Source organism: Myxine glutinosa, chromosome 8, assembly GCF_964187855.1.
Source record: "Myxine glutinosa chromosome 8, kmMyxGlut1.1, whole genome shotgun sequence".
Classification (NCBI taxonomy): domain Eukaryota; kingdom Metazoa; phylum Chordata; class Myxini; order Myxiniformes; family Myxinidae; genus Myxine; species Myxine glutinosa.
Genome location: NC_136268.1, coordinates 79,743,884 through 79,771,802, shown reverse-complemented (window position 1 = coordinate 79,771,802; position 27,919 = coordinate 79,743,884). Strand labels below are relative to the sequence as shown.

At 47.0% G+C, this 27,919-nt stretch overlaps 1 protein-coding gene across 1 annotated transcript; it reads right to left on the bottom strand.

The window, feature by feature from the left end:
- Positions 1-27,901, bottom strand: LOC137432620 (torsin-2A). The gene is made up of 6 exons (XM_068124689.2): positions 27,318-27,901; positions 26,521-26,637; positions 8,836-9,110; positions 8,455-8,624; positions 6,558-6,682; positions 1-1,151 (listed from the first exon to the last, which is right to left on the bottom strand). Exons 1-6 carry the CDS (start codon positions 27,568-27,570, stop codon positions 913-915), a joined length of 1,179 nt encoding a protein of 392 aa, XP_067980790.2. The 5' UTR covers positions 27,571-27,901; the 3' UTR covers positions 1-912.
- Positions 27,902-27,919: the final 18 nt, after the last annotated feature.

Genomic DNA, 27,919 nt, shown 5'->3' with positions numbered 1-27,919 from the left:
TACATGTATAAGCATTTGTAATTTTTATTTTATTTACAAAATTAAATTTGATAAATCCGGGTTTAATTTAATTCTCTAAGAAAATTTTTAACTGTGATAAGCCAATTGACTTTTGGTTAGCAAGCATTGTTGGATATTTCAGAAGCACAGAGGTAGATGTTTAACTACCAGCATTTGATAATACCCCTCAGCTGTTGTCGTCCTTTTCTATATCACTTGTCATCTGGTAGTACAAGGAGAGACTGGTAGAAATGTACTCAAAGCAAGATTTCTTTCATCCAGTATACCACAGCATTTTGGTAAATGCAGCTCACTCAATTAAAATAAACAGTGCTGTAGGTATTCTGATGGCATCGTGGGGAGGACACGAGTGCCATCCCATTTTTGCTAAAGGTAACAATATTAAAGGGTCCAGATTTTTAATCGTTCGAAACTGACGAAGTTTCTGTAGAACTACCACGTCAACATATGACTGTACATTTAAATAAACCCAGCTGGTTCATCATTAACGGTCTGTCTCATGTGGTCAACATGTGACATCAATCCACACATTAACGTTTCATGCCCTCAGGGTAACCCATGAAAGGCAAACGTTGCCGAGCAAAGAAAGTGACATCAGGCATTGCGATCGCAATCAAAATGAAACATGTGAACCATAACCCTAGTTGTTTTTCATAGAACTTGCCACGTCTGCACAAAAACGAGCTCACAAAATGAAAAAAAAAAAAAAAAAGTTTTATTCCAGGTAAACAGTAATGCAGTCCAGAATTCAGATTGCTGCCCTTTGAAGGCTGGCTGCATTCTCATGAGATCAAAAACCATAAATAGGGTCATGGTTTTCTTGGCAATGTTTTGCCCGATCCTTAAATTTCCAGGTTAAAACTATTAACCCAGTTCAGCTGCAGAGGTAGCCTAGTTTAGGTGGAGAAGAATTTGGCCTGGTACATTTTTACAACCAAACCGTGCCAGTGTTGGGCCTCTGCAAGATTTGGAGACAATGCTATCAGCTACGTGGAGGGATGACTGCGTATTGGGCAAAGTGCCATGGTTCAGCAGATGATCGCAGGCACAGAGAGCCACGTGGTGATGTTCCAGTGGTAGAAATGGCACAACATTAGGAATGGAGCCGATACCTTTTCTCTTGTCAAATTCTGTTTGGATGAAAAGAAAATTAATTGGGGTTAACCCAACGATAACATGAATTGTATCGAGTTGAAACAGTTTTTATACAAAAAAAAGAAAACAAAAAAAGAAAAGATATATTTGTATACAGTCGTGGCCAAAAATATTGGCACTTTTTTCAAATCTCACAATTTTCTCTAAAAATAAGTTGAAATTGACAAAAGTATTTGGTCTCCACAATTCTTTATTTCACTGTTAATATTACAGAACCTTCGTTTTTGATTCATAACTTAATATACAATTAGAACTTAATATATAATTTAAAATCAGAAAATAAAAAAATGGAATTGACAAAATTATTGACACCCTAGACTTAATAATTGGTAGCACACAGCCTTTGGACAAAATAACTGCAGTCAAGCACTTCCTATAGCCATGAATGAGCTTCCTACACCTCTCTACTGGCAGTTTGGCCCACTCTTCTTGTGCAAACTGCTCCAGTTTTCCCAGATTTGAAGGGTGCCTTCTCCCAACTGCAGTTTTCAGATCTCCCCACAGTTGTTGAATGGGATTTAGATCTGGACTCATTGCTGGCCACTTCAGAACAGTCCGGCGTTTTGTCTTGAACCATTTCTGGGTGCCTTTTGAAGTGTGTTTGGGGTCATTGTCCTGCTGCAAGACCCATGACCTTCGAAAGAGATCCAGCTTTCTGATACTGGGTTGAACATTGCGCTCCAAAATGCCTTGGTAATCTCCTGATTTCATGATTCCATGCACACATTCAAGGCACCCAGTGCCAGAGGCAGCACAGCAACCCCAAAACATCACTAAACCTCCTCCATGTTTGACTGTACGGAAGGTGTTCTTTTCTTTGAAGGCTTCATTTTGAAGCTAAGATTTAGTATATTTTTCAGCTTTTTATGTTTTGTTCCACTGCACACCAAAGAAATACAATTGTGGATACCAAATTATTTTTTAATTTCAACAATTTTCTGGAATAAAAGGTGCATTATTTGAAAAAAAGTGAAAGGCTGCCAATATTTTAGGCCACGACTATATTTATATACACATATATACCCAAAAATATATATATATATTTGGGGGAGGTGGTGAAGTGGGAAGGAGATGAGGAAATAAACAACAAAAGATAAAAATGCATTCGTGAATTACTTTTCAAGTACCGTATGTTTCTTTTTTTAAAACAGCAGAACACACTCGCTTTAATCAGTATTATAACAGAGTATAACAAGTTCGGTCACCCGATCAAGATCGGGCTATTTGGACTTAAGTAAACCATCACCATCAAAACATAAGACGTAGCAAAAATTAACCCGGGAGTGCACCACGGCAGAGTTGGGCCAAATGGAATCATTGAAAGGCTTTATTGTGTCATTGACCTTCCACGTTTGCCAATAATGTGGTACAGCACATTTCCCAGGGGTAAGGAATTGTGTAGAAATGAAAGAAAAGGGCAGACGTACACGTACACACACACACGTGTATCAGAAAAGGTGGGAGCCTTCAGTGGTGCGTGAGTGTATATAAAGGATGAACACCAATGTCTTTGGGCTGCTAGCCCGACCTTTGCACCTTTGCAGATGGGGCTGTGGTTATGAGCATGAGGTAAACTGACACTCAATCAGATATTAGGGCCACGAAGATGTCCTTCAAGTCTGAGTTTCCCAGGATGCCCCCCTCATTTTATGTGACAGAGAATGGATATGTACACACAACAAAAAGAACAGCATAAAGAGGAGGAAACAAGGAAGCGGAGGGAAGAGTGATAAAATAAAGCGAAGGGTGACATGGTGAAAATATGGATGTGGACCAAGATTCAAACCCAGGCGAGACACAGTTTAGAGGCAAGTATTCAATGGGACATCCAGTTTAACGTCTATTCGAAGGACGGCACACACACATTGATGAATGACACAAATAAGAAGATGCACATACATAGAGTAAAAAAAAAAAGATTTTTGTAGCTGGGATGAGGGACAAAATAGAGGGAGACCTGGACAAATAAGGGATGTGGGGAAGAATAAGGGGTACGGGAGGTTGCACGCGGTAGAGAAGATGGATAGGAAGGAAAAGTAGCAAGCTCTCGGGAAAGGCCTGGAAATTTAGAAGGAGATGGGTTGGGGGTAATGGGGGGTGGGGGGAGGGAGACGGGGGGGGGGGGGGGGAGGAAATCGTGGCAGAAAATATCATGGTTTTTGGATGGGGGATCATCTGAAATGGTGAACAGATGTCTTGAAGCCCTGGAGGGAAGAATGTGATTGAAGAGTGTGTGGAAGGTGGTTCCACAGATGGGGAAAGAAGAGTAACGAATGAGTGTAAGTGAGCATTGAACCTGACTAAAGCCGAGAGGGCTTTCTCACTCATGAACAGAGTAAAAAGCGAGTCGAGTCAATCTAGATACTCAGATCATATCCGACTTGATGATGATCTTGAAGGGACCTTTGGAGGAAGTTTTGTGTGGAACCTGCCGCGACCCCCTGCTACAAAGCTGGGAAATAAGCGAGATATGCCGTGTGTAAATGCCTGGGCCTGTGGATAAATGTGTATAATACTGCATGTCTTTCCAAAGAGGAGTAAAGCAGATTTTATACATAAAACGATAAAAGTAGTAAAAGGGAAAAACCACCACTAACCGCAAAAGATTTACCATGAACAATTTAACGAATTTAACTGCGGAGGGAGGTGGATTTTTCCGCGAGAGACTTCAGAGTTGAAGTACACTACATGAGCAAAAGTATGCGGACACCCCCTTTAATTAGTGGATTCGACTATTTCAGCCAAACCCATTTTCAGCCAAATCCATAGACAAACATTGGCAGTAGAATGGGCCGTACTGAAGAGCTCAGTGAGTTTCAACGTGGCACCGTCATAGGATGCCACCTTTCCAACAAATCAGCTCGTCAAATTTCTGCCCCGCTCGAGCTCGCCTGGTCAACTGTAAGTGCTGTTATTGTGAAGTGGAAATGTCTAGGAGCAACATCAGCTCAGCCGTGAAGTGGTAGGCCATACAAGCTCACAGAACGGGACCGCCGAGTGCTGAAGCACGTAAAAATCGTCTGTCCTCAGTTGCAATACTCACTACCGAGTTCCAAACTGCCTCAGGAAGCAACGTCAGCACAACTGTTCGTCGGGAGCTTCATGAAATGGGTTTCCATGGCTGAACAGCCACACACAAGCCTAAGATCACCATGCGCAATGCCAAGCGTCGGATGCACGGCATGGAGTGGTGTAAAGCTCGCCGCCATTGGACTCTGGAGCAGTGCAAACGTGTTCTCTGGAGTGATGAATCACGCTTCACCATCTGGCAGTCTGCCGGATGAATCTTGGTTTGGTGGATGCCAGCAGAACGCTACCTGCCCAAATGCATAGTGCCAACAGTAAAGTTTGGTGGAGAAGGAATAATGGTCTGGGGCTGTTTTTCATGGTTCAGGCTCGGCCCCTTAGTTCCAGTGAAGGAAAATCTTAACGCTACAGCATACAATGACATTCTAGCCGATTGTGTGCTTCCAACTTTGGGGCAACAGTTTGGGAAAGGCCCTTTCCTGTTTCAGCATGACAATTCCCCCGTGCACAAAGCGAGGTCCATACAGAAATGGTTTGTCGAGATCGGTGTGGAAGAACTTGACTGGTCTGCACAGAGCCCTGACCTCAACCCCATCGAACACATTTGGGATGAATTGGAACGCCGACTGTGAGCCAGGCCTAATCGCCCAACATCAGTGCCCGACCTCACTAATGCTCTTGTGGCTGAATGGAAGCAAATCCCCACAGCAATGTTCCAACATCTAGTGGAAAGCCTTCCCAGAAGAGTGGAGGCTGTTATAGCAGCAAAGGGGGGTGGGGGGGGGGGGGGGGACCAACTCCATGTTAATGCCCATGATTTTGGAATGAGATGTGTGATGTTCGGGTGTCCACATACTTTTGGTCATGTGTATATGCATTTTGAACCATGCCGCACACGTCTGTGAACTTTATTTTTAATTATCAATGGTCATAAGTCTAAAAGCCATGTGAATAAATCCTTGTGAGACAAAGAGTAAACACACAATAAAGCCAACGTGGAAGATACACCTTAAGAACACCTACTGAGGTACCATCGTGCTGGAACGGACAAGATGGCTCAGAGGTGTGGCATGGTGCTATTTGCGATAGAGGTGTGGACAAAATAGCAAGTCTGGCTGCTCGGAACTGTTCAAAAGGATACTTGCACCCCTTAGCATGGCACAGCATCACGGTACGAGCTCGGTGTTTGTCTACACGAGTGTGTACATCCTGAAGCCCACATAACTGAAGCTAATGTAAATCACACTAAAATATGTAATTTGGTGTCTGTCTGACTATCTGACTGTCTGACTATGATGCATTCTGTCATTACTTATCCAATCTCATCCAAACTTCAAAGGAGGACAATGGTCACACGATGGAGATTGTTGCGACATCATTTGCCCCTCTGGTTTTGCCCCTTGGAAAATCCCAAGGGGATTTTCATGCTTGGACAAACTCCGTATCCACGTTTATAAGTAGCTTATTGTAGCATTTTGTGTGGCAGCCCAAAAATATTGTAAACCACAAACAAATATGATTATCTTTTGAAACAGTCGCTACAGCTGTTTAACATGAAACTGAAAGGTAAGAAACTCGGAGTTTGGTCAGTTACCAAGCAGCTAGCTAGCGCTTGCCAAATCAGCCGCTCATTATCAATGGTTGTGAATTGAGTGCTTGCTTGAATTTTAAGCCACTTGGCAAGCGGTTTACAATAAACTTGGAAATTGAACACACCCCTGATGTTCTTGAGGTCCAAGCCAAGATCTACTGTAATCTATATATAACCCAGAAAGGATAATAACATGACCCGTCCTACCGCTCCCTTATGGAGTGGGTTTACTAGTACATTAAATTAGGCAACCTGGGACAGTGTTAATGAAAACTGCAAACTCATTCAGAGGTTCAAGTCTCCACATTGAAAGGAAATACATGATTAATGTTGTAACAATCGTTATGGAATGCCTGGTACAAATACCAATGGTCAAAACATCGATCAAGGAAATATTTTTGTGCTGATCGATTGAGAAAATGAGACTCGATCATTTAATCTCAAGTCGACAGACAGAAAATGCAAAAGCTATAACACAATTTGGAAATTAAAAGTCATTATTTCAGTAGTGCACACGTAATCAAGTCAGACAGTTGGAGTGTGGAGGTAATTAGCTGGATGTCACATTCATTGGGAATATAAAAATTTTCTGGGTCGGCCCCACGATCAAATGATGGATGACATTTCTGAAAAATTTCAAAGATTTGCACAATGCAATCGCATAGGTTTACAAAGTGAACTTAACAACGATGCAAGATGGGATATTGTGATGGTGATACGTAGGCCTAGATTAGAGCATGCAGCAGTTGCCAGCATTTCTTACCACACGTGTAACCTGCAGTTTCCTCGATAATTCTCTCTAGCTGTTCGATTGAAATCTCCTCCCTTGACCTTCCAGCCTCAAAGGCTTCAAGTGTCGCCTTCCAAATGTAATCATCTCCAACGGTACTGGAATCAAATAAATGTTATGTTCTTAGGTCCATTGTGAATTACTGGAAGCTCCGAGTTGGCTCTCGCCAATTTAGATGTACAGTAAAGCAAGACAAGCAAATGGACATGCGTTTCAATTGCCATATGCTATACAGTTGAGGTGAGAGCTCCAATAGCAACAACGAAGTCTCGGCAGAGCGTATACCCTGCCAGTCTGAACAGTTTACATTTTGTATCCCACTGATAGGCCGGATATGCATCTGGTCCTGAACCAAAATCGAATCAGCTTGTTCTTGTCACGTACGCCACTCATCCACCAAGTTTTGTCATAATCCATCCACAACCTTTTGAAATATCGTGCTATATATAATTTTGGGCCCATCTCTAAATGTTGAAGAATCACTTTAAAAAATTTTTTTATGCCTCCGCCCTGAAGGTGGCCGGAGGCATTATGTTTTCGGGTTGTCCGTCCGTCCATCCATCCGTCTGTCGGTACAGACAAAACCTAGTTTTTCTCAGCAACCACATGTCCGATTCAGGCGAAACTTTCAGGGTAGGTGTGACACCCATGCAGAATGTTTTTTTAAATATCATAATTGTGACATCATAGCTAACGTGGTATGGCCGCCATCTTGGAATAAACATGAATAATTAAAATTTTATTTCTTGGAAACTGCTGAATGGAAAAATTTGATACTTGGCACATTGTCAAGTACTCTCAATGGGGAACAAAATCACGATAATGATGACATCAGAGGTGAAGTGGTATATCAGCCAAAAATGTTTTCATAGAATTCCTTATTTTAAAAAATCTGAAATTGCATGCACATGATCTATGACCCATTTGTATTGAAATACTAAACTTATGACATCATAGATCACATGGTTTGGCAGCCATATTGGATTTAACCTAAAACCGTAAAAAAACATCTTCTCCCAAACCACTACATCTGTTGACTCAAAACTTTACATGTGTCATTGACTAGGCATGGCGATTAAAAGATTATCACGAAAACATCATTAGTCACATGGTGTGGCAGCTATATTGGATTGAAGGAAAATATAAAATAATTATATCTCTGAAACAGCTTACCCTATCGGTGCAAAAGTTTACAAATATCATCCAACACCATTGTTGCATATCGTTTGGAAATGATGACATCGTAGGTCATGTGATTTGGCAACCATCTTGGATAGAAAAACGAACCTTATCTGATCAACACGAAACTTCACAAATGCGATCCCCTACCCATACATATGCAGTGTACATTTTTTAAGGTCACATGTCACGTGGTGTGGCAGTCATATTAGCTTGAAAGGTGATATAAAAAAAAAAAAATCCCTTCTCAGAAACTGCTCCACCGATCGATGTGAAACTTGTCATGGGTGGTGAAAATGTGATACTTGAAAACAGTTGAAGGGATTTAAATCAAACTTGTTTATTTTTAGAACAGTGAATGAGGGCACCTTCCCGTTGTGGGACGATGTGGAGGCATATTGGCGACAGTCACATTGCTCTAGTTTTCTTTTTTTGCATCCGGATATTCACAAAAATCGAATCAATTAGTCCTCGTCACACACCCAACCCGTCCACCAAGTTTTGGCGAAGCCGTCCATAACTTTTTGAGATATCATGCTCATAAACGGACATACAGACAGACAAACAGACAGGGGTGAAAACATAACCTCCACCACCAAATAACACAAAAACGTCTCTCTGATTGTAATAGTATCTGAAACATATCCATCTGAATAAGCAAGAGTGAGCCGCATCATCTTTTTCCATTCACCTGATTAGCAAGAAGAGGGATTTGCGGTAGAATGCACCACGGACCGGGTCTCGAAGCAAGGTGAAAAGCAAACACAGCAATTCACGTGACATTTCTTCAATCTCTTCAAGAATAAACAATGTGTGCTTACAGGCCCAGACACCATTTTGCAATACTGACTGCAAATACACCTAAGATACACTCATGTCAGGGCATGGTATACAAGTACAGTAATACTACTTTGGCCTACAACCTATATTGCAACATAAAGCCACAAGGTGTGCATTTATCACACTGTTATGCACAGCATTTGCTTGGCATGAAATTAAATGTACCTAACTGGCTTAATTTGAAGCTTCACAAAAGCAGCAGGGATGGTTCTGTCAGGCTGAAGCAGCTTACCCATTGAACTTGGGCAGATGAATTCCTGGTGGCAGTTGTCAACTGCTCAGGAATTATGATGCGAATACATGAGCTAGCTGCTCCACGCCAGTACAGTTGCTCAGCCAGTAGCCTTGCAGCATAGCTTTTTCCTGTACCCGATCCACCATGCAGTGCCAAAACGATTGCAGATGTCCTATCCCCATCACACCCAACAAAGGATTGTGCAGCTTTTGCCAAGGCAGTCTGGGCCAAGGGTTGTCCGTGCAGCCTGTGGGCAAGGAATTGCTTGAGTCCTGAAAATGACAGGAAAACTTTTACTTGGTTACTTTGAAATTCTGAATGGTAATAATCAAGTTCGGTGCTAGCCTCCGAGTTAACTCTGGCATCAAACTACGTGAAGGGTGCTCGCTCAAAAGTTCATCCTCTTGTACATGCAATATATAATAATTAAAAGTTAAAGCTTCCGAAGTGTGCGTTCTGACGTCATTGGTGCTTAATTCACCTTATCACTGACAACAAATCTCATGGAATGGCAGACTATGTCAAAAGTAGCTCACACCTTTGGAGTTGTCAAATTTGCGTTCATTTTCTGACAAAATACAACCTGACTACAAACTTCAACCGTGATGTCTCTGAAGCAGAGCATTCCCTATATGATAGAGAATGCCACCCTGCAAAGATGGTGCCAAAATATCTTTCTCATTTGATGTTGATATCACACCTTCAAGCTTGAAAAGGCTAAACATGATATTGAAGCGCGGTGCTACACGCGCGACTTGCTACCAAGGAGGAAGCGGACAACGCGGTTAAAACAAAAGTGTCTTTATTGACAAGAGGTCACTGTAGCACTGGAGCGTTCCGGGCTGCGCACCCGGTGTATATCCCGCGGCCACGCCTACCCCTCGGGCGTGGCCGCCGCCCACTTGGTGCGTGGAATGAGGCCCTCGCGCCAGTGAGCTTTCGTGTCCGCCACACGCGCCCCCCAAGAATTCCCGCGCACCTGGAGGGCCAGTTTGCGGGGCAAACGGATGACCCGGCCGAAGCGCCTTCTGGTGACTGGCGGCGTCCGGGGTGCAGGGATGCCAGCTGGGATGCCTCCGGCTGCACCCGGGATGGGTGCAGGCTCGGGGGCCGGCCGGTGCTGGGGGTCCGCCCGCCGGGGGGTGGCCCTGACGCGGGGGCCGAGCCACCGGCGGTGGGTGGTCCACGTCGAGGTGGGCCGGCTTGAGGCGGTCTATGGAGACCCGGTCAGGAGTGCCGCCGATGTCCAAGGTGAAATGTTTCACCCCGGTCTCCAGCACGCGGAAAGGCCCGTCGTACGGGGGCCGCAGTGGTGTCCGGTGGGCGTCGTGCCGGACGAAAACGTACTCCGCGGTGCGAAGCTCCGGGGCGACGTGCGTAGGTGGGTGCCCGTGGTGCGCCGTGGGCACCGGGGCGAACCTCTGGGCGGTCTCCTGCAGCGCGGAGCGCTCCTGCGCCGCGGACCATGGTGCCGTGGAGTCGGGGAGGAACTCGCCCGGCACCCGCAGCGGTTGCCCGAAGACCAACTCCGCCGCGGATGCGCGCAGGTCGTCCTTGGGCGCCATCCGGAAGCCCAGCAGCACCCAGGGGAGCCTGTCGACCCAGCCGCCGTCGCGGAGGGTCGCCCGTAGCGCGGCCTTCAACGAGCGGTGGAACCGCTCGCACAGGCCGTTAGCCTGGGGGTGGTAGGCCGTGGTGCGGTGCAGCTGGACCCCGAGCCCCCGCGCGACCACCCCCCAGAGCTCCGAGGTGAACTGGGGGCCACGGTCGGACGAGATGTCCGAGGGGGCGCCGAACCGGGCGACCCAGGTGGCGATGAACGCCTGCGCGACGTCCACCGCCGTCGTTGACGCCAAAGGCACGGCCAGTGAGCTTTCGTGTCCGCCACAATATATTTTGAATAGACATAACCTTTGTCAACAGTCAAAATTCATGCCTCTTCGGCCAAAAAAAAGTTGATGTCGCCCAATATTTCCAAGAGGCCACTTTACTTGAAAATAAAATTGAAGGGTGCATGGAAGAGCATGGTAACCCACGCTTCCGTTTTGGATTCCTGGTCCAGTATATGATAAGTCTACGGATGCACTGTTGTGAAGGGGCACACATGTAGCTCAAATGCACTTCAGGTAGAAACTATTTTCGTGTAGAAACCACACATTTTCCCACGGGCCTGGTTTTCCTCCTTCCCACTCTCATTTTACAATAAACTAGCATGCGTACCTAGCATTGCCCATTGCTGTTCTAATCCTGTTGACATTTTGAAGAAATCTTTTTTTTTGTGGGGCCAAAAACACTTCTTTACACCTACTGAGGAATGGGGTCAGGGATCATTTAATATTACATTTCACATAGCTACAAAGAAGGCTTAGGCAATATAGAGCGATTAAACCACGCAACCTTCCCAAAAAATTCACTTCTTAAATTTTTTTTTTTTTGGCCCAAAACACTCTACGGCACTCATTGATGCACATCTGAAAGTTTGCCGAAGATCCATTTGGCCATCTCAGAGAAAAACGCTGATGCATGCACGCACATCTCTCAGTTATAGATTCCCCCAACTCTTCCCCATAAAAGACATACCATCCTGTGGACAAAAGACCTTCCCAGAAAACAGCATGGGTCTAGCAGAGCATGCAGGAAGGCATGAAGCACTGATGGGGAGCAGTTCTGGCAGTGTGAGGGGTGCAGAGATCTTGCCACCCGACCAGAATTAACTAGCAGAGATTGGGGTACCCGGTCTGGCCCTGTAGCCATCGAGTGTGTGGCACGCCCCTCTTTACCTCCATCTCATTATCTCCAAATCTATTTCTCAAATCCCAACAAGTTTCTTTCATTTTCTTTTGCTTCTCCATTGCCCTATCCTTAACCATTTTGTACAGGCCCATAGGGTTAGGGTAACTCACTTACACTTTAATTGTTCGTCTTTTGTTGTCCATTGCATAGGCATCCATTGTGATTTCGGCCTCATATCTTGCTGATAATGTATCACACATGCCTGTATTATTGTGGTTCATGCCAGTGTCACAATCATATTTTATTAAATCACAGACTAGTGTGCAAAGGCAGCAATATTGACCATTCAGCTTATCTTTGGGTTGGAGCCCCAGTGTGTGTATGTGTGTGTGTGTGTGTGTGTGTGTGTGTGTGTGTGTGTGTGTGTGTGTGTGTGTGTGTGTGTGTGTGTGTGTGTGTGTGTGTGTGTGTCCTCTTAGCGGGTGATCGTTTTGTTAATCATATAATTGTGCAACAATAATGAACAAAAATCAAGTTAATTTTATTAACCTATCCTCAAACATACTATAATTACATCTGCTACCAAACGTGGACTTAGTTTATGTTTTTCACGCCTGTCTGTCTGTTTGTCTGTTTGTCTGAGCAGGATTCCTCATATTTGATTGATCGGATTAAATTATTGTTCACCATTGAGAGATGGGGGCCAAAAGCAACATACAGTCACGTGAAAAAGTAAGTACACCCCATGTAAAGTTTTGACTTTTTCAACATATTTCAACATACAGCTATTTGATCTTCATTTCAACAATATTGATAGATAAAGGTGATATAATATAACAAATATCATGAAACATTTACATTTTGTAGTCCATTGTATAATTTAAATAAACATATATGCAAATTTCGCATGTGGAAAAAGTAAGTACACCCTTGGCTCTAATAGGTGGTATTGCCCCCTTTGGCAGAAACAACCTCAAGTAGGCGTTTCTTATAACTGTCTACCAGTCTCTGACATCGACTGGGAGAAATTTTTGCCCACTCCTCCATGCAGAATTCTTTCAGCTGTGCGATGTTTGAGGGGTTTCTTGCATGCACAGCTCGTTTCAAATCCCCCCACAACATCTCGATGGGATTTAGATCCGGGCTTTGACTTGGCCATTCCAGAACCCTCCATTTCTTTCTTTTCAGCCATTCCTTGGTGGATTTACTGGTATGTTTAGGGTCATGGTCATGTTGCAAGGTCCACCTTCGGTTGAGCTTCAACTTTCCGACAGATGGCCTCACATTATCCTCAAGCACACTCTGGTACAATGAAGAATTCATAGTGGATTCTACGATGGTGAGCTGCCGAGGTCCTGATGCAGCAAAGCTGCCCAAAACCATAATATTTCCACCACCATGCTTTACAGTTGGTATCAGGTTCTTGTGGTCAAATGCTGTCTTTGGTTTTCGCCAAACATATTGTTGCGAATATGGAATTTGGCCTCCATATCCGCTTGTAAATATTCCCCTATTTTCCCCAATACTCCCCAACTATCCCCAATCCCCCATTCCCTAGTCCCATTGTCTGTAAACAACAATCAGTAGAGCCGACCTTCCCCTTATTCCCCCATTAAATGTCGTGCCCAGGTCCACCGCACCACACGTAGACAACTTTCGGACATCTTGCTAGTTATTCTTAGTCTATGTCAGTTAAGGCCTCGTTTCCATTAATTATAATGACTCTTCGTTGCACCAGAATGTGATTATATGGCATCAGTAGTGAGTTTAGGACCTTTCCCATACCTCCTTCCATCTTCCATACCTCCTTCCATCTTCTTCCACAACTATAACTACAACAACAGAGGAGATGGGGGCGGCGCGGCGGCGCGGGGGAGGATGCGTCCTCACACCGGCTCGGCGCTCCACGGGGTTACCAGAGGGGCTGGCTGTCAGCTCCTCGTCAAGGGCGGAGCCTGGTAACCCCCCCGCACCCAATCAGAAGGGCGGACCGATTCCATCTGGGGCGGAGCTAACGAGCCGAGGGCGTGTCACTCCCCGCCGGATATACGTGGCGACTTAGCGGACGTGACGTGAGATGCGCCCCCAGCTGGAGAAAGAAGTACCTGCGAGCGCTGAGAGAGATGCGCCCCCAGCTGGAGAAAGAAGTACCTGCGCGCGCTGAGTCAGAGGCGCCCCGCCTGAGAAAGAACGTTGCCTGCGATCGCTGAGAGGAAGCGAACCCGCCTGGGAAAGAACGTTACCTCCGAGCGCTGTGACCTCCCCGCATCTTTGGACCGGACCGAACCGTGTGGATTCTGCCCCGAGCCCAGGCGCACCTGGAGCCACCGATACCTGCCTTTCCCTGCCATCAATCCCCGTGTGAGTCAGCCGTTGTCCCGTTTATCTGTCGTCTGTCCGGGGTCAATATAAGAGTGTGTCTAAGTGCCTGTCTTCCTGTGATATACCTCTAGCCCCTGTAATCTAACCTTTCCGTACGAATATAATTGAGAATCGAAACATTGGTGTCTGTCATTATAATCCAGCCGGGTGTCTTCTTTTCCTTTATTGATCCAGCGTAGCGCGGCTCCGTCAACGTCGAGTATAATCGGGTAATTTGTGCGGACACGACGGCCATTCCGCTCGGCCCACCTTAACATCAAAGTCGTGTCTGTAACAATTGGTGTCGAGGAGTGAGATTCGGACCCGGGACTAAATTAGTTAGGCCCAAATTTTGGGAGGGAAAATCGATTCGGAGCGCGTACTGCGCTCGACAAAATCGATCCGGAGCGCGGTCCCGCGGTTACTGCGCTCGACGAAATTATAACAGCAAAATTTGGATTTGTGTTACGAAACTCGAATTTTGAAAGTCGCGCTATGGCGGATCAAGACGGCTGGGGTCCGGTAGGGGAGAGTGAAGCAGGGTCGGTCCAGGACCAAATTGAGACACGGGAGGAGAGCGAAGCAGTGAGGGCGGCAGGTTCGCAAAATAGCGTCGTCACGCACGAGGTGGCGGGCGCGCAAAATGGCGCCTCGCACATAGCTACGGCGGCCGCACCCGCTGCACAAGTGGGAGGGATGGCCCAGATGCAGGTCCTCATGGAGCAATTTATGGCGCAAATGCAGGCGTCCCTCAAACTGCAGAGTAACCAATTGGGGGTAATGGGGAACCGGATGGAGGCTCAGAATGAGCAATTGGGGGTAATGGGGAACCGGATGGAGGCTCAGAATGAGCAATTGGGGGTAATGGGGAACCGGATGGATGCTCAGGGTGAGCGATTGGAGGGCAAAATAGGGGTAATGAGGGACGAAGCGAGGGGTACCAGTGAGGGATTAGACAATAATTTTAAGGGATTAGACATGAAATTTGGGAAATTAGACGATAGATTAGGGGAAATACAGGAGGGGTTAACGGGGGTAGAAAACAGAATGGCCGCTCAAGAGAATCAAATGGAAGGGATGCAAAAAGGGTTAGAGGGGTTAGAAAACACCATGGAAGGCAAATTGAGGGACATGAGGGACCAAGCGGAAAGGGAAGTTAAACAAATGGGGCAGCAGATAGAGGGGGTCAGAATGGGGGTAGAAACCAAACTGAATGCTCACAGGGAGGAAATGGAGCAGATGAGGGTGGCATCTGGGCAGGAGATGCAAGTGATGGGAGAAGAGATCAGAAGAGGTGTGAGTGAGGAGGTCGGAGGAGTGCGCGAGGAGGTGAGGCACTGTAAGGAGCACATGGAGAAGGAGGTGAGAAAGGGGACTGTAAAGTTACAGGGGGGCATAGAGGTCCTGACGCAGGAGGTGGAACAGCTGACGGAGGGACAAAAAGAACTAACGGAGCAGGTTCAAAGGAACACTGCGGTATTAGGAGGGTTAAAAGTGACACAGAAAGAACTAAAAGACGACTTGATAGCGACGAAGAGGGAATGTCAGATGGTACGTGAGGGACTGACAACGAGGTTGGACGAGGTGATAGAGGTAATGGAGACGAAGGACCGGCAGGTGAGGACGCACATGGAAACGGTCAAGGTAGCCTTGGAGGATGAGCTTGAGGAGACGTACCGGGGAATAAAAGAGGTGAAGCACAAATTAGAAGAAGTGGAAGAAGGGATGAGTGAAATTAAGAAGCGACGGAGAGGGGATAAGAAAGAAATAAAAGAGGAGATAAAAGAATTGGTCCAAAGTCTGTGTTCAAATCGTGATGATGTGCCCATTAACCGGATGAGGGATTCGCAGGTGATGGAGGAGAAGCGAAGAGGAAGAGGACCCGGTGTAAGTGGTGACCAATATGGTCGTGCGTATGATGCGCAAGGGGATTTAAGAAGCTTGGGGGTCGAGATGGACCCGGGTGTTCGTGAGAGGCCGTTGGTGAAGTGTGCGACAGGTCTGGTGTGCGAAAAAGGAGGTGAGCGAGAAAGTCCGACTCTGGGGTGTGTGAGGAAAAAGTGCGTGCCAAGGAGTGAGGGTGCTGGCGAGAGTGAGTAGGTCGTAGCGCGTGTGCGAGGGAGCACGTGGAAGTGCGGTGTGGTGAGTGTTACAGAGGGTGTAACGGGAGAGTGTGCGCGAGAAAGGTGTGTGACGGACAGGCGCATGAGGAAAGAGTGCGCTGTCAGAAGTAAGGAAGAGTGTCCACCTGTGGTGAGTGTTACAGAGGGCGTAACGGGAGAGTGTGCGCGAGAAAGGTGTGTAACGGACAGGTGCATGAGGAAAGAGTGCGCTGTCAAGAGTAAGGGTGAGTGCGCTGTCAGGAATGGAGGTGAAAGTAGTGAGAGTGACAAGGAGAGTGAGTTGGTTATGACAGGTGAGCGAGTATGTACACCTGGGATGGAAGGATGCACACCTGGAATGGTAGCGCGTGAGTGGGAATGCACGCTGGAGTTGGTGGTGAGGCACGTGGTTGGGTGTGCGAATGAGGGCACACCTGTGATTGTCACAGAGGAGGTGACCGAGGAGGGGGTGCGAAGAGGTGTATTGGTGAGGTGTGCGAGCAACGAATGTGTGCCAAAGTGTTCGGTGGTCAGGTGTGTGACCAAGGCTGTGAGTGGAATGGGTGTACCTGGGTGTGTAAGGAAAGGGACGAGGAGCATGGGCACGGCTGGATGTGTGAGCAAGGAACGGGCTGCGGGGTGTAAGCGTCCAGGTGAAGCATCGACGTTAGACGGGTTAGAGGTTAGAGCGACTTATAGCCGAATCGGGCCCTCGGTGCGTGCTGGGCCTCGCTTTGAACGGCCGCGTCCGTGCTCCACTAGGCGGAGCGGTCAGCCCGATAGAAAGGGTCGTCATGGCGACCACTTTTTGGTGAGGCATTCCGGCAGGCCGAGATCGAGCCATGGGATGGCTCCGTGCCGAGATGGTGCGTGGGATCTCGGCCCGGGTAAACCTCCTTCCCTGCACCGAATGCGGGATGTATCCAGCCGCTGGCACAGAACAACCCGCATTCATGGCTTGGCTTTACGAAGCCGGGCTTTGGACAGGGATTGGCGCACCGAGAGGTATTAGTGAGGAGACTGGGTGATGAGGATAGTGTTTTGGCCCCAAAATTAGAGAAAAACAAAATTTGATGATTGGCAAGGGATTGGCAGTAGTGATTGGCAGATGATGGGTAGGGATTGGCAAATTTTTGATTTGTTGAAATTTGATGTGCAAAATTGGTAGTGAGAGACCCCCGATGTGGTGGGATGGCATCCCTGCCACCCTTCCCATGGGGGGGCAAAGGAGCAATAGCTTATGGGGTGTATGGCAGTGAAAACTAGCCCGGGTGGGTTAGGATATGGTGTGTAGGGATCTAGCGAGGATTGACATTAGGTAACGTTAAGTTTAGTTAGTGACTGATACCTGTAGTGGGGACGCAGGTAGATTAGTGTGGATGATAATGACGTGGGAGCGCAATAGTTTAAAGGGACGACTGGGAAGCGCAAGTTTCAGAAGGGAGTAGTTAGCTGAGATGATGCCGTGTGTGTGAGGATGGAACAGGTGTGATTGCACAGGTGTGCAACTGGACAGGTGTGTGGAGCAGTGTGTGAGTAGTGAGTGTGTGGATCAGCGCGAATGCGCTTGGGGAGAGAAGGGTGCAGGTGGCACCAGGTGTGAGAGCACAGGTGTGCAGGTACAGGTGTGTGGAGAGAGTTGGAGTAGGTGGTACGGAGTGGTGTGCATGGTGCGAAGGTGTGAATGGGGGAAGAGTGGACCCCCATCACGAATACCCGGGGCGGGTAGTGTAAGTGTTAGGTAGAGGGTATAGGTAAATTGTGGTTGGATATTGGCATTTGTGGTGCGGTTGCAGAATGGTGTTGTGAATGGGTGCATTAGTGTTGTGGAAATGGCTGGGCGTGTAGCCTGTTAGTGTGTGTAGTTGGTTGAGCACTCCACCACTGTGAGGATGTCGGCCAGGTGAGGCCGCAGGTGGGCTATGGGAGCCGGTAGAGTTGTCAGTGGGGCCCGAGGATCCGGAGGATGGACCCGGGTAGCCCAATGCCAGAGAGGGCACCGAGTGGGGAGAGCGCCAGAGGGCCTTCCCCAGGTAGTTAGGTTAGGGTAAGGAGCAGGTAAGCTCGGAGGCAACGGCAGTGGTGGAGGTGTGCAGGTGGGTAGACCCACTGGGAGAGGTACACGCCACAGCCCAGAAATTGTGCGAGGGCACCGGGAGATGAATCGGGGGAGTGAGACCCCAAATTGGAAAGCACCACAGTTTGGCCAATGGGAATAGGTTTTTAGAACCCATAGTGTAAGAGGGCCAATGGTTTGGCCGGAGAAAGACCCCGGGTAGTGTAAAGTTGTTAAAGTCATTTAGGAAATAGTTAGGAGTGATGAACCTGTCGCACCATACGCAGCCACTTACCTGTGGTGATGATGATGACTCCACACCTGTGTTTTCTTTGTTTTGTGCAGGAAATGAGAATTGCTGTGAGGATTTGTGAGACGCATCACGACGTGGATGAGACATTGGGGTGATTCCATCTCTCCCTCCCTAGGAGGGACTGATGATGAATTGGTAATGGCAAATTTTGATGTTGAGTTGGAGATGGCAAATTTTGATGAGAGTTGAAAATGGCAAATTTGATTGGTTAGGAGGGAGAGAAGACGAATTTGGTATATGGGAGGAACGGGGAAGACAGTAGGGATGTTTGTTGATTTGTAAAGTAGATGTCTATGGGTAGTGTTGTGTTTTGTGGATACAGTAAGGGGTAAGGGAGGGGCCATGTAGGTTACCTGGTGGGGGGGGGGGGCGTACGATAGGAACGTACCTGTCTCACCTGGTTCCCATGTGCCCCCAGTGTGCATCACCTTACATTGCGTGCACTTTTGCGCCCTTACCACCTTACTCACTTGTCTGCTTCTTTTGTCTCCCACCTCCGAGGATCTGGCTTTGGGGTAGAGAGAGAGGAGAGAGAGGTGCTGGCTGCGCAGTTGTGGGCCTGCACTTTCGCTGTTTGCTGCCGGGATCGATACACCATATGGACCGCAATGTTTGTGGCCACCCACAATGGACCGCAGTTCGTTTGCGGCCAAGCACCACCCGGGGATGGACCTATGGGTCAACGTGGCACCTATGCCATACAGGTGAACCACTTTTAGTTAACACCAAGTGCACCACAAGAAGAGCAAGAGACACCTGCAGGGTTAGGGGTTGTCGAATTTATTTTTATTCCAATGAACAATGGTGACTGCACCGATTGGTGGTGGGGTGGTGCTTTTGATGCTGGGAAAGGGTGCTCTGCACGTTATTAAAGGCCGTCGGCCACAGAGCACTCGTGGGTTGGTGTATCGATGCTGGCAAGCGCGCTCTCTCTATGCATAACATCTGCATGTGTTCCTCCAAAAACAGGTCCTGGATCGTAGTGTAAATAGCAGCGTAGTCGTGTAAATAATGCTCCCTACCGGCTGTATGTTTAGTTTGCGAATTCTTTCCGGATTCGGTTATCCTGTGGGTGTGTTTCTGTGAGGAGAAGGGTGCAACGTCGCAGGGGGACATATTTACTCATTTGTGAATATCTGTAAAACTGTCGCACTCAGGGTAGAGTTAATAGTAGAGGGAACTACATTGCGTGCCACACTAAAGTAGGTAAAAATTTATCGGGTCGGGACGCCCCGAGGGTAGAGAAGGGTGCAATGTTGCGAATATGGAATTTGGCCTCCATATCCGCTTGTAAATATTCCCCTATTTTCCCCAATACTCCCCAACTATCCCCAATCCCCCATTCCCTAGTCCCATTGTCTGTAAACAACAATCAGTAGAGCCGACCTTCCCCTTATTCCCCCATTAAATGTCGTGCCCAGGTCCACCGCACCACACGTAGACAACTTTCGGACATCTTGCTAGTTATTCTTAGTCTATGTCAGTTAAGGCCTCGTTTCCATTAATTATGACTCTTCGTTGCACCAGAATGTGATTATATGGCATCAGTAGTGAGTTTAGGACCTTTCCCATACCTCCTTCCATCTTCCATACCTCCTTCCATCTTCTTCCACAACTATAACTACAACAACAGAGGAGATGGGGGCGGCGCGGCGGCGCGGGGGAGGATGCGTCCTCACACCGGCTCGGCGCTCCACGGGGTTACCAGAGGGGCTGGCTGTCAGCTCCTCGTCAAGGGCGGAGCCTGGTAACCCCCCCGCACCCAATCAGAAGGGCGGACCGATTCCATCTGGGGCGGAGCTAACGAGCCGAGGGCGTGTCACTCCCCGCCGGATATACGTGGCGACTTAGCGGACGTGACGTGAGATGCGCCCCCAGCTGGAGAAAGAAGTACCTGCGAGCGCTGAGAGAGATGCGCCCCCAGCTGGAGAAAGAAGTACCTGCGCGCGCTGAGTCAGAGGCGCCCCGCCTGAGAAAGAACGTTGCCTGCGATCGCTGAGAGGAAGCGAACCCGCCTGGGAAAGAACGTTACCTCCGAGCGCTGTGACCTCCCCGCATCTTTGGACCGGACCGAACCGTGTGGATTCTGCCCCGAGCCCAGGCGCACCTGGAGCCACCGATACCTGCCTTTCCCTGCCATCAATCCCCGTGTGAGTCAGCCGTTGTCCCGTTTATCTGTCGTCTGTCCGGGGTCAATATAAGAGTGTGTCTAAGTGCCTGTCTTCCTGTGATATACCTCTAGCCCCTGTAATCTAACCTTTCCGTACGAATATAATTGAGAATCGAAACATTGGTGTCTGTCATTATAATCCAGCCGGGTGTCTTCTTTTCCTTTATTGATCCAGCGTAGCGCGGCTCCGTCAACGTCGAGTATAATCGGGTAATTTGTGCGGACACGACGGCCATTCCGCTCGGCCCACCTTAACATCAAAGTCGTGTCTGTAACAATATCTTCTGGTACTGTGGCCAAATAGCTCTACCTTTGACTCATCATCTGTCCAGAGCACATTGTTCCAGAAGTGCTGATCTTTGCCTACGTGTTCATTGGCAAACTTTAGTCTTGCCCTGATGTTCTTTCTGGACAGCAAAGGTTTCCTCCTGGCACACCTCCCATGTAGATCAAATTTGTGCAGCCTCTTTATAATGGTACTCGTGCACTTTGACATCAACAGTGGCAAGAGCTACCTGTAGGTCCCGTGATGACAATCTGGGGTTCTTGGAGACTTCTTTCAGCATCTTGCGGTCTGCTCTCGGGCTGAACTTGCTGGGGCGGCCTGGCCTGAACAAGTTGGCAGTTGTTTGGAATCTTCTCCACTTGTAGATGATCTTCCGGACAGTCGAATGATTGATTTCAGATTGTTTGGAGATATTTTTAAATCCCTTCCCAGACTCGAAGGCATCTATAACCTTCTTTCTGAAGGCCTCAGAGAGCTCTTTTGATCTAGGCATGGTGACGCCGCACACTTCAACAACAAAGAGCAAACCAAACTAAATGTCTGAGGTTTAAATAAGACAGGTTCCTCCAAGATCCTCTCTAACGATGTTCTCATCATTTGCACCTGAGCTGGTGCACCTGATTCTAATTTTAGGTATTTGAAGTAGTGATAAATGTATAGGGGCGTGTAGTAGGGGGTAGGGGTAGTAGGTAAATGTAGTAGGGGTGTACTTACTTTTTCCACATGCGAAATTTGCATTTATGTTTATTTAAATTATACAATGGATTACAAAATGTAAATGTTTCATGATATTTGTTGTATTATTTCACCTTCATCTATCAATATTGTTGAAATAAAGATCAAATAGCTGTATGTTGAAGTATATTGAAGTATGTTGAAAAAGTCAAAACTTTACATGGGGTGTACTTACTTTTTCATGTGACTGTATATCATGATATTTCAAAAAGTTGTGGATGAGTTATGACAAAACTTTGTGGATGAGTTGGTTGGGTGACAACAAGCAGATTTGATCCTGGTTCAGGTCCGGCTATAGATCCGGCCCATCAGTGGGATACAAAACGTAAATTGTTCAGCCTGGCGGAGGTGGAGGTATGCAGTCTACCAAGTGCCATTCTAGTTCAAGAAGTGTTTGATTGTTCGTGTGTTTTTGACTTATACACACCCCTGAACCGCTGGACAGAATGGGTTGAAAACAGGTGGTTGTACTCGTGGGTGTGCACAGGAGGGTTTTGAGTACAACATGCATTTTAAAAGGCCATTTTCCCTGCTAGAGCGGGGGTTAGCCTTGCGGTCCCCATGACAATCTTCTCCATTTTGCCCTATTTTCTGCATCTCTCCTTGTTAACCCCCTTGCCCGCATTTCTTCTTCCACCATCTTTAGCCAAGTCTTTCTCGGTCTTCCCCGTCTTCTACTTCCTTCTACATTCATTTCCATCACTCTTCTCAACCAGTCACTTTCATCCTTCCTCAACACATGACCAAACCATCTCAACCTGTTCCTCTTCACAGCATCAATCACAGGCTCTATTCCCATCATCTTTCGCAATTCATCATTTGTCTTCCTCTCTCTCAACGATACTCCGCACATCCGTCGAACCATTCGCATTTCCACCCTTTCCAACCTTCGTTGCTGCTCTACGTTCATTACCCATTCCTCGCTCCCATAAATCATAACACTTCTCACACATGCAGCATACACCTTTCCCTTCAGCTTCAACGACACTCCCCTCATCATCAGCACGCCACTCAATTCCCGAAACTTCTTCCATGCACATCTCACTCGAGCAACCGTTGCCGAGTCTGATCCACCTTCTCCATTCAGCATGTCTCCGAGGTAGCAAAATGTTTTCACACCTTCCAGCTTCACGCTGTCTCCAAGATCCAACTCAACATTTCTCCATCTGCAGCTCCCTCTGTGCACACCTTGCATTTGAATGTAGCTGCCACACTGGTTAAAGACCCTCTCAGACCACTACATTTTTGATGAACCCACTCAGCGCACATTGTACACTGAATGGAGTTCACTCCGACACCCTTCCTACACACAGCACAGGGCCACTTCCCAGTTCTTTCCACCTCACCACATGCTTTACCACTTGCCATTACCTTCGTCTTTCCGATATTCACCTTCAGACCTTTTGTCTCCATACATTCCTTCCACGTGTTCATCTTTTCCTTCAGTCCATCCATACTTTCCGCAATCAACACCAGATCATCTGCATACAACAACTCCCACGGTAAACCCTCCTTTACGTTCTGAGCCAGCACCTCCATCACAGCTACAAATAGTAGTGGACTTAGTACCGACCCCTGATGCACTCCCACCTTCACCTCAAACTCACCACTGTTCCCGTCCTTCGTCCTTACAGCTGTGCGCGCTCTTTTGTACATTGCCATGACTACTCTGATCAACCATTCCTCCACTCCTAACTTCCTCAATGCCCATGTCAATACTTTGCGTGGAACCCGATCGAATGCTTTCTCCAGATCAACAAACCCAAGAAACAACTTCTTCCTCTTCTCCATGTACTTCTCCTGCAATTGCCTCACAATGAAAAGCGCGTCTGTCATTCCTCTTCCTGGCATGAATCCAAACTGCATTTTGTCGATCTTCACTTTCTTCCTTATCCTCCTCTCCAACACCCTTTCCAATACCTTCATTCCATGCTCCAATAACTTTATCGCTCGGTATGAGCCACACTCCAGAGGGTCACCTTTCCCCTTGTATAGAGGGATGAGGGTACTCAGTTCCCAATCCACTGGAATGCGGCCTTCTTTCACCACCAGATTACAGATCTCTGTCATTCTCTTCACACCCCAACTTCCTGCTGCCTTCAACATATCTCCCACAACTCCCGTCGGCCCTCCCGCTTTTCTACCCTTCATTGCTTTTATCGCTTCCTCAACTTCCTTCTCAGTTATCTTCTCTGCCGGTCCTAAAACTGGGTTACTCTCTATGTTGCCATCCCATTCATTCTCTGTATTCAACAGCATTTCCATATATCTTTTCCATCTTCCTTTAATTCCATCTGGGTCGACAACGATTTGTCCCACTTCATCCTTCAAGCAACTCACCCCCATCACATCACACCTCTCTTTCGCTATCTGCTTTGCAATCCTGAATACTGCTTTCTGACCCTCTTCGGAATCCAAGCGTTCTCCGAACATTTTCCTACATGCCTCCTTCGCCTTTGCTACCTCTTTCTTTGCAGCCTTCCTGGCTGCCTTATAACTTTCATGCTCTGCTGTTTCTGCTCCCGTACCCTTCGCCTTCTGCCACTCCTTGAACTTCTTCCTCTTCTCGTCAATCCTCTTTCCAACTTCATCATCCCACCACCATGTTTCCGAGTGCTTCGGTGGTCCTTTTGTCCATCCACATACCTCACCAACGGCTCCCAACAGACTAGCTTTCATTGACATCCAACCACTTTCAAGCTCAACCACATCATCCTCGACCCTACTCAGCCTCTCTTTTAATGCCTCCCTTACTGTCACCTCTTTCAACCTCCACACCTTCATTCTTGGTTGGTACTTCACCCGCCGAGCTCTCCTCGCACCTTTCACCCTTACGTCGCAGACAACCAAGTGGTGCTGTGAAACAGCCTCCTCCCCCGGGATCACCTTTGTGTCCCGGAGGTGCCCCCTATCTCGCCTACGCACCATCAGGTAGTCAACGGTTGTCGTTGACCCACCTGACGTGTATGTTACAAGCTTATTATCCTCTTTCTGGAACTGAGTATTACAAATCAACAAATCAGCTCCATCAGCAAACTCCAAAATCCTTTCACCTTCTCCATTTCTCACACCATATCCGTAACCCCCATGAAGTCCGTCAAAACCATCCATACTCCTTCCCACATGTCCATTTAGGTCTCCTCCTACCACAACAACTTCCTCATCTTTCACGTTTTCCATCAGCTTCTCTATCGCACACCAGAACCTGTCCTTCTCTTCATCGCTTCGACCAACCTGCGGAGCATATCCCGAGATGACGTTCACCAAGAGCTTTCCAATCATCATTTTCACCATCATCAACCTATCACTCACTCTAGTCACACTCACCACACCGTCTACAAACTCCTCAGAAAACAGGTCACCAACACCATTCACGCCCTCCAGGCACCCTTGCCACACAAACTTGTATTTCTGTCCCTGCCTACCCTTCACCATTCTCACACCACTTCCCTTCCATCTGGTCTCTTGCACACAACATATGTCCACTCTTCTTCTGACCAATACTTCCACCACTTCTCATGATCTCCCTGTCATTGTCCCTACATTCCATGTCCCAAACCTCAGAAACTGATCTCCACTTCGGGCTGCACCCTGATGGGCAGTTTTTGACTTATACACACCCCTGAACCGCTGGACAGAATGGGTTGAAAACAGGTGGTTGTTCTCGTGGGTGTGCACAGGAGGGTTTTGAGTGATGAAAAAAAAAAATCCCCAGGAATAAGGGTGGGGAGAGAACCTCAAAGTCTCCCTTTGTAAAGACTAGGGCATGCCCGTACTATATATAAGCTAGGACGTGCCCGTACGTGGGTGCCCGTTCCTTGCCAAAAAAAAAAAAAAAAAAAAATTTGTGTAGGGGTGTGTGTGTGTAAACATCCTAGGGCGTGCCCGTACGTGGGTGCAAAAAAACATGCGTGCAAACAACAACAACAAAAAAAAACTTTGAAACCACGTGGCAGTAACGACCACAGAACCCCCCCCCCCCCTCTATTTACATGAATGGTTTGGTCCATTCGCAACGACCACAGAACCCCCCCCCCCCCTCTATTTACATGCAATGGTTTGGTCCAAAGCGAACGGTTTGGTCCATTCGATGTGATTCGATGATTCGATGTGAATGGTTTGGTCCATTCGCAACGACCACAGAACCCCCCCCCCCTCTATTTACATGAATGGTTTGGTCCATTCGCAAAGCCCTCTGCAAGCTCTCTGATTGGTTGAATCGTTTTTTGGACATAGCTCGGTAAGTAATTGTCCGATTAATATGAAACCTTGAAAAGGCACATCCTCGGGTCCCCAGCAATATACCTGGCAAGTTAAAAGTATATCGGACCCGTGGTTGTCGAGAAACAGCGGTCACAGACAAACGTACAAACGTACAGACAGAGATTACTGGAATTATAGATAGATGTATGGCATCGTGCCGCTCCTGGTGGACGGGCTATTGCAAGTCATAACAAAATACAAGTCTGGGGGAATTAACCCATCAGTGAGGACGGCTTCTTCACCAGTTATTGCAACATCCCCTGAGAATCTTTTAGTCTAACTTTTTTTTTTTTTTTTTTTACAGAAAAACAGTTTGCATGTACCTGTAACAGAGGTTTAAAGTTTGTGAAATTAACGGCTCATTTCCTTCATGAGAAAATGGGACAGACAGTTTATGGAGTCTGATGTAATACCCCACAGACCGGCTTTATACAGACACATAAGAAGCAGACTTGCTGAAGGAATCATTATTGAAAGTGGGGAGGTTTGCTCAAGACATTTTAATTTTCAGCCTTTCCTCACCCTCTTTCAACACAAAAACTTAAATGCTCACACACAATTTACAAGTACACAAGCTCATCTACAAGTACACAATTTCTGTACGGATTGAAAGAAAAGGAAAAAAACACCAGCAAGAGATGGCTGTTGCGGACTACTACGTACCACCAAGGCAGCAATTTGCCAGTCCAGACAAAGAGAGACCGATGCGAGGCCTTGTTGGCAAGAAGCTTGGTTGGTCGTCACCCCACAGGGAGAACACATTGTCAGCCTGCACCGTTACTGCCAGGTAAGAGAGGACGAAGAGTGGGAAACGAGTGCAAAATGAAGACGTTAAGAATAGGGCAGTGGAGTTTGTTTTAATTGTACTTAATTGACACATGTGGGGAAAATTACACACCAAGATCAGGAATCGAACCTCTGGTACTGGTGTATGGGTGTATGTATGTATGGGTGTATGTATGTATGGGTGTATGTATGTATGGGTGTATGTATGTATGTATGTATGTATATATGTATGTATGTATATATGTATATTGTATCCACATATGTATGTATATATATATATTGTATGGTATGTATATATATATATATATATATATATATATATATATATTATAAAATTGTATGTCAAGATCTGCAAAATCCCTGATAATCAAATGAATATCAGACTAGCTTTTCCAAAAGTTCAAAACAAACTTTATAAACCGATCATCTAATTATTTTCGTCGTTTCACCTGGCTGCAGGTTTGCATCATTGGTCGTGAGTGCGGTTGCATCGCTGATGCAGTTCCCCCTATAGGTTCAGGAAGGAATTTATAAAGCCACCTCTGCTCCTTCCTCGATGTCAGGACATAGAACAACTGATCCATATAAATTAAAAGTAAGGAAAATTTCCCCTTACATCCCGAGACAAGGACCCTGGTGTGAGATGACGTCAGACATCGAGCAAAGGTACTTACCAGAACCGTCGTCTCCAACAGAACAGTACAAGTGATTGTACACCACACCGCCCGAACCCAATAGTAACGGGGAATGAGATTCAATTCGACATCCTTGCGACGTCTCCAGGGTTGATGAGTCGGACTCAGATTGCAGACTTTGTCCTACCTGATGCCTCACCTCGACCGAAATATCGTCCAGGGTCAGTCCTGTCGCTAGGTACAGCATCAGCATCAGATAGGCCAGAAACAGCGTCGACGCCAATGCAAACATGCCAACCAGATCTAACGCGATGTGCAAACTCCAATCACAAACCGATAAGCACGAGCCATAGTTTACACCTGAGGAGACGTTAAAACGGGTGCAGGTACAACAGAGAGTCAGAGACGGACGGAAGTTTCATGTCGTTATTTCAATCGCAACCCGTTAGACTCCAACATCGAAATAAATTCGCACCATAGTTAATGTGCGCACACAGAACATAACAACGCAAAGTAAAAGATATTAAAGAGGGCCACCATGAAGCCTAGAGACCCCGAAAAACCGCACAAAAGCCGGAGGGCAAAGACCAACCACCCAACCTAAAAGAGTGACTTTTGATTCCAATATTTTTATTCAAGGT

Excerpts from the sequence above, each read along its gene's own strand:
- LOC137432620 (XM_068124689.2), bottom strand. The coding sequence starts at position 27,570 with ATGTTTGCATTGGCGTCGACGCTGTTTCTGGCCTATCTGATGCTGATG. Across the intron at positions 26,638-27,317 it reads TGTTGGAGACGACGGTTCTG|TAACGGTGCAGGCTGACAAT; the intron begins GTAAGTACCTTT and ends CTTACCTGGCAG. Across the intron at positions 9,111-26,520 it reads GGCAAATTGCTGCCTTGGTG|GACTCAAGCAATTCCTTGCC; the intron begins GTACGTAGTAGT and ends TGTCATTTTCAG.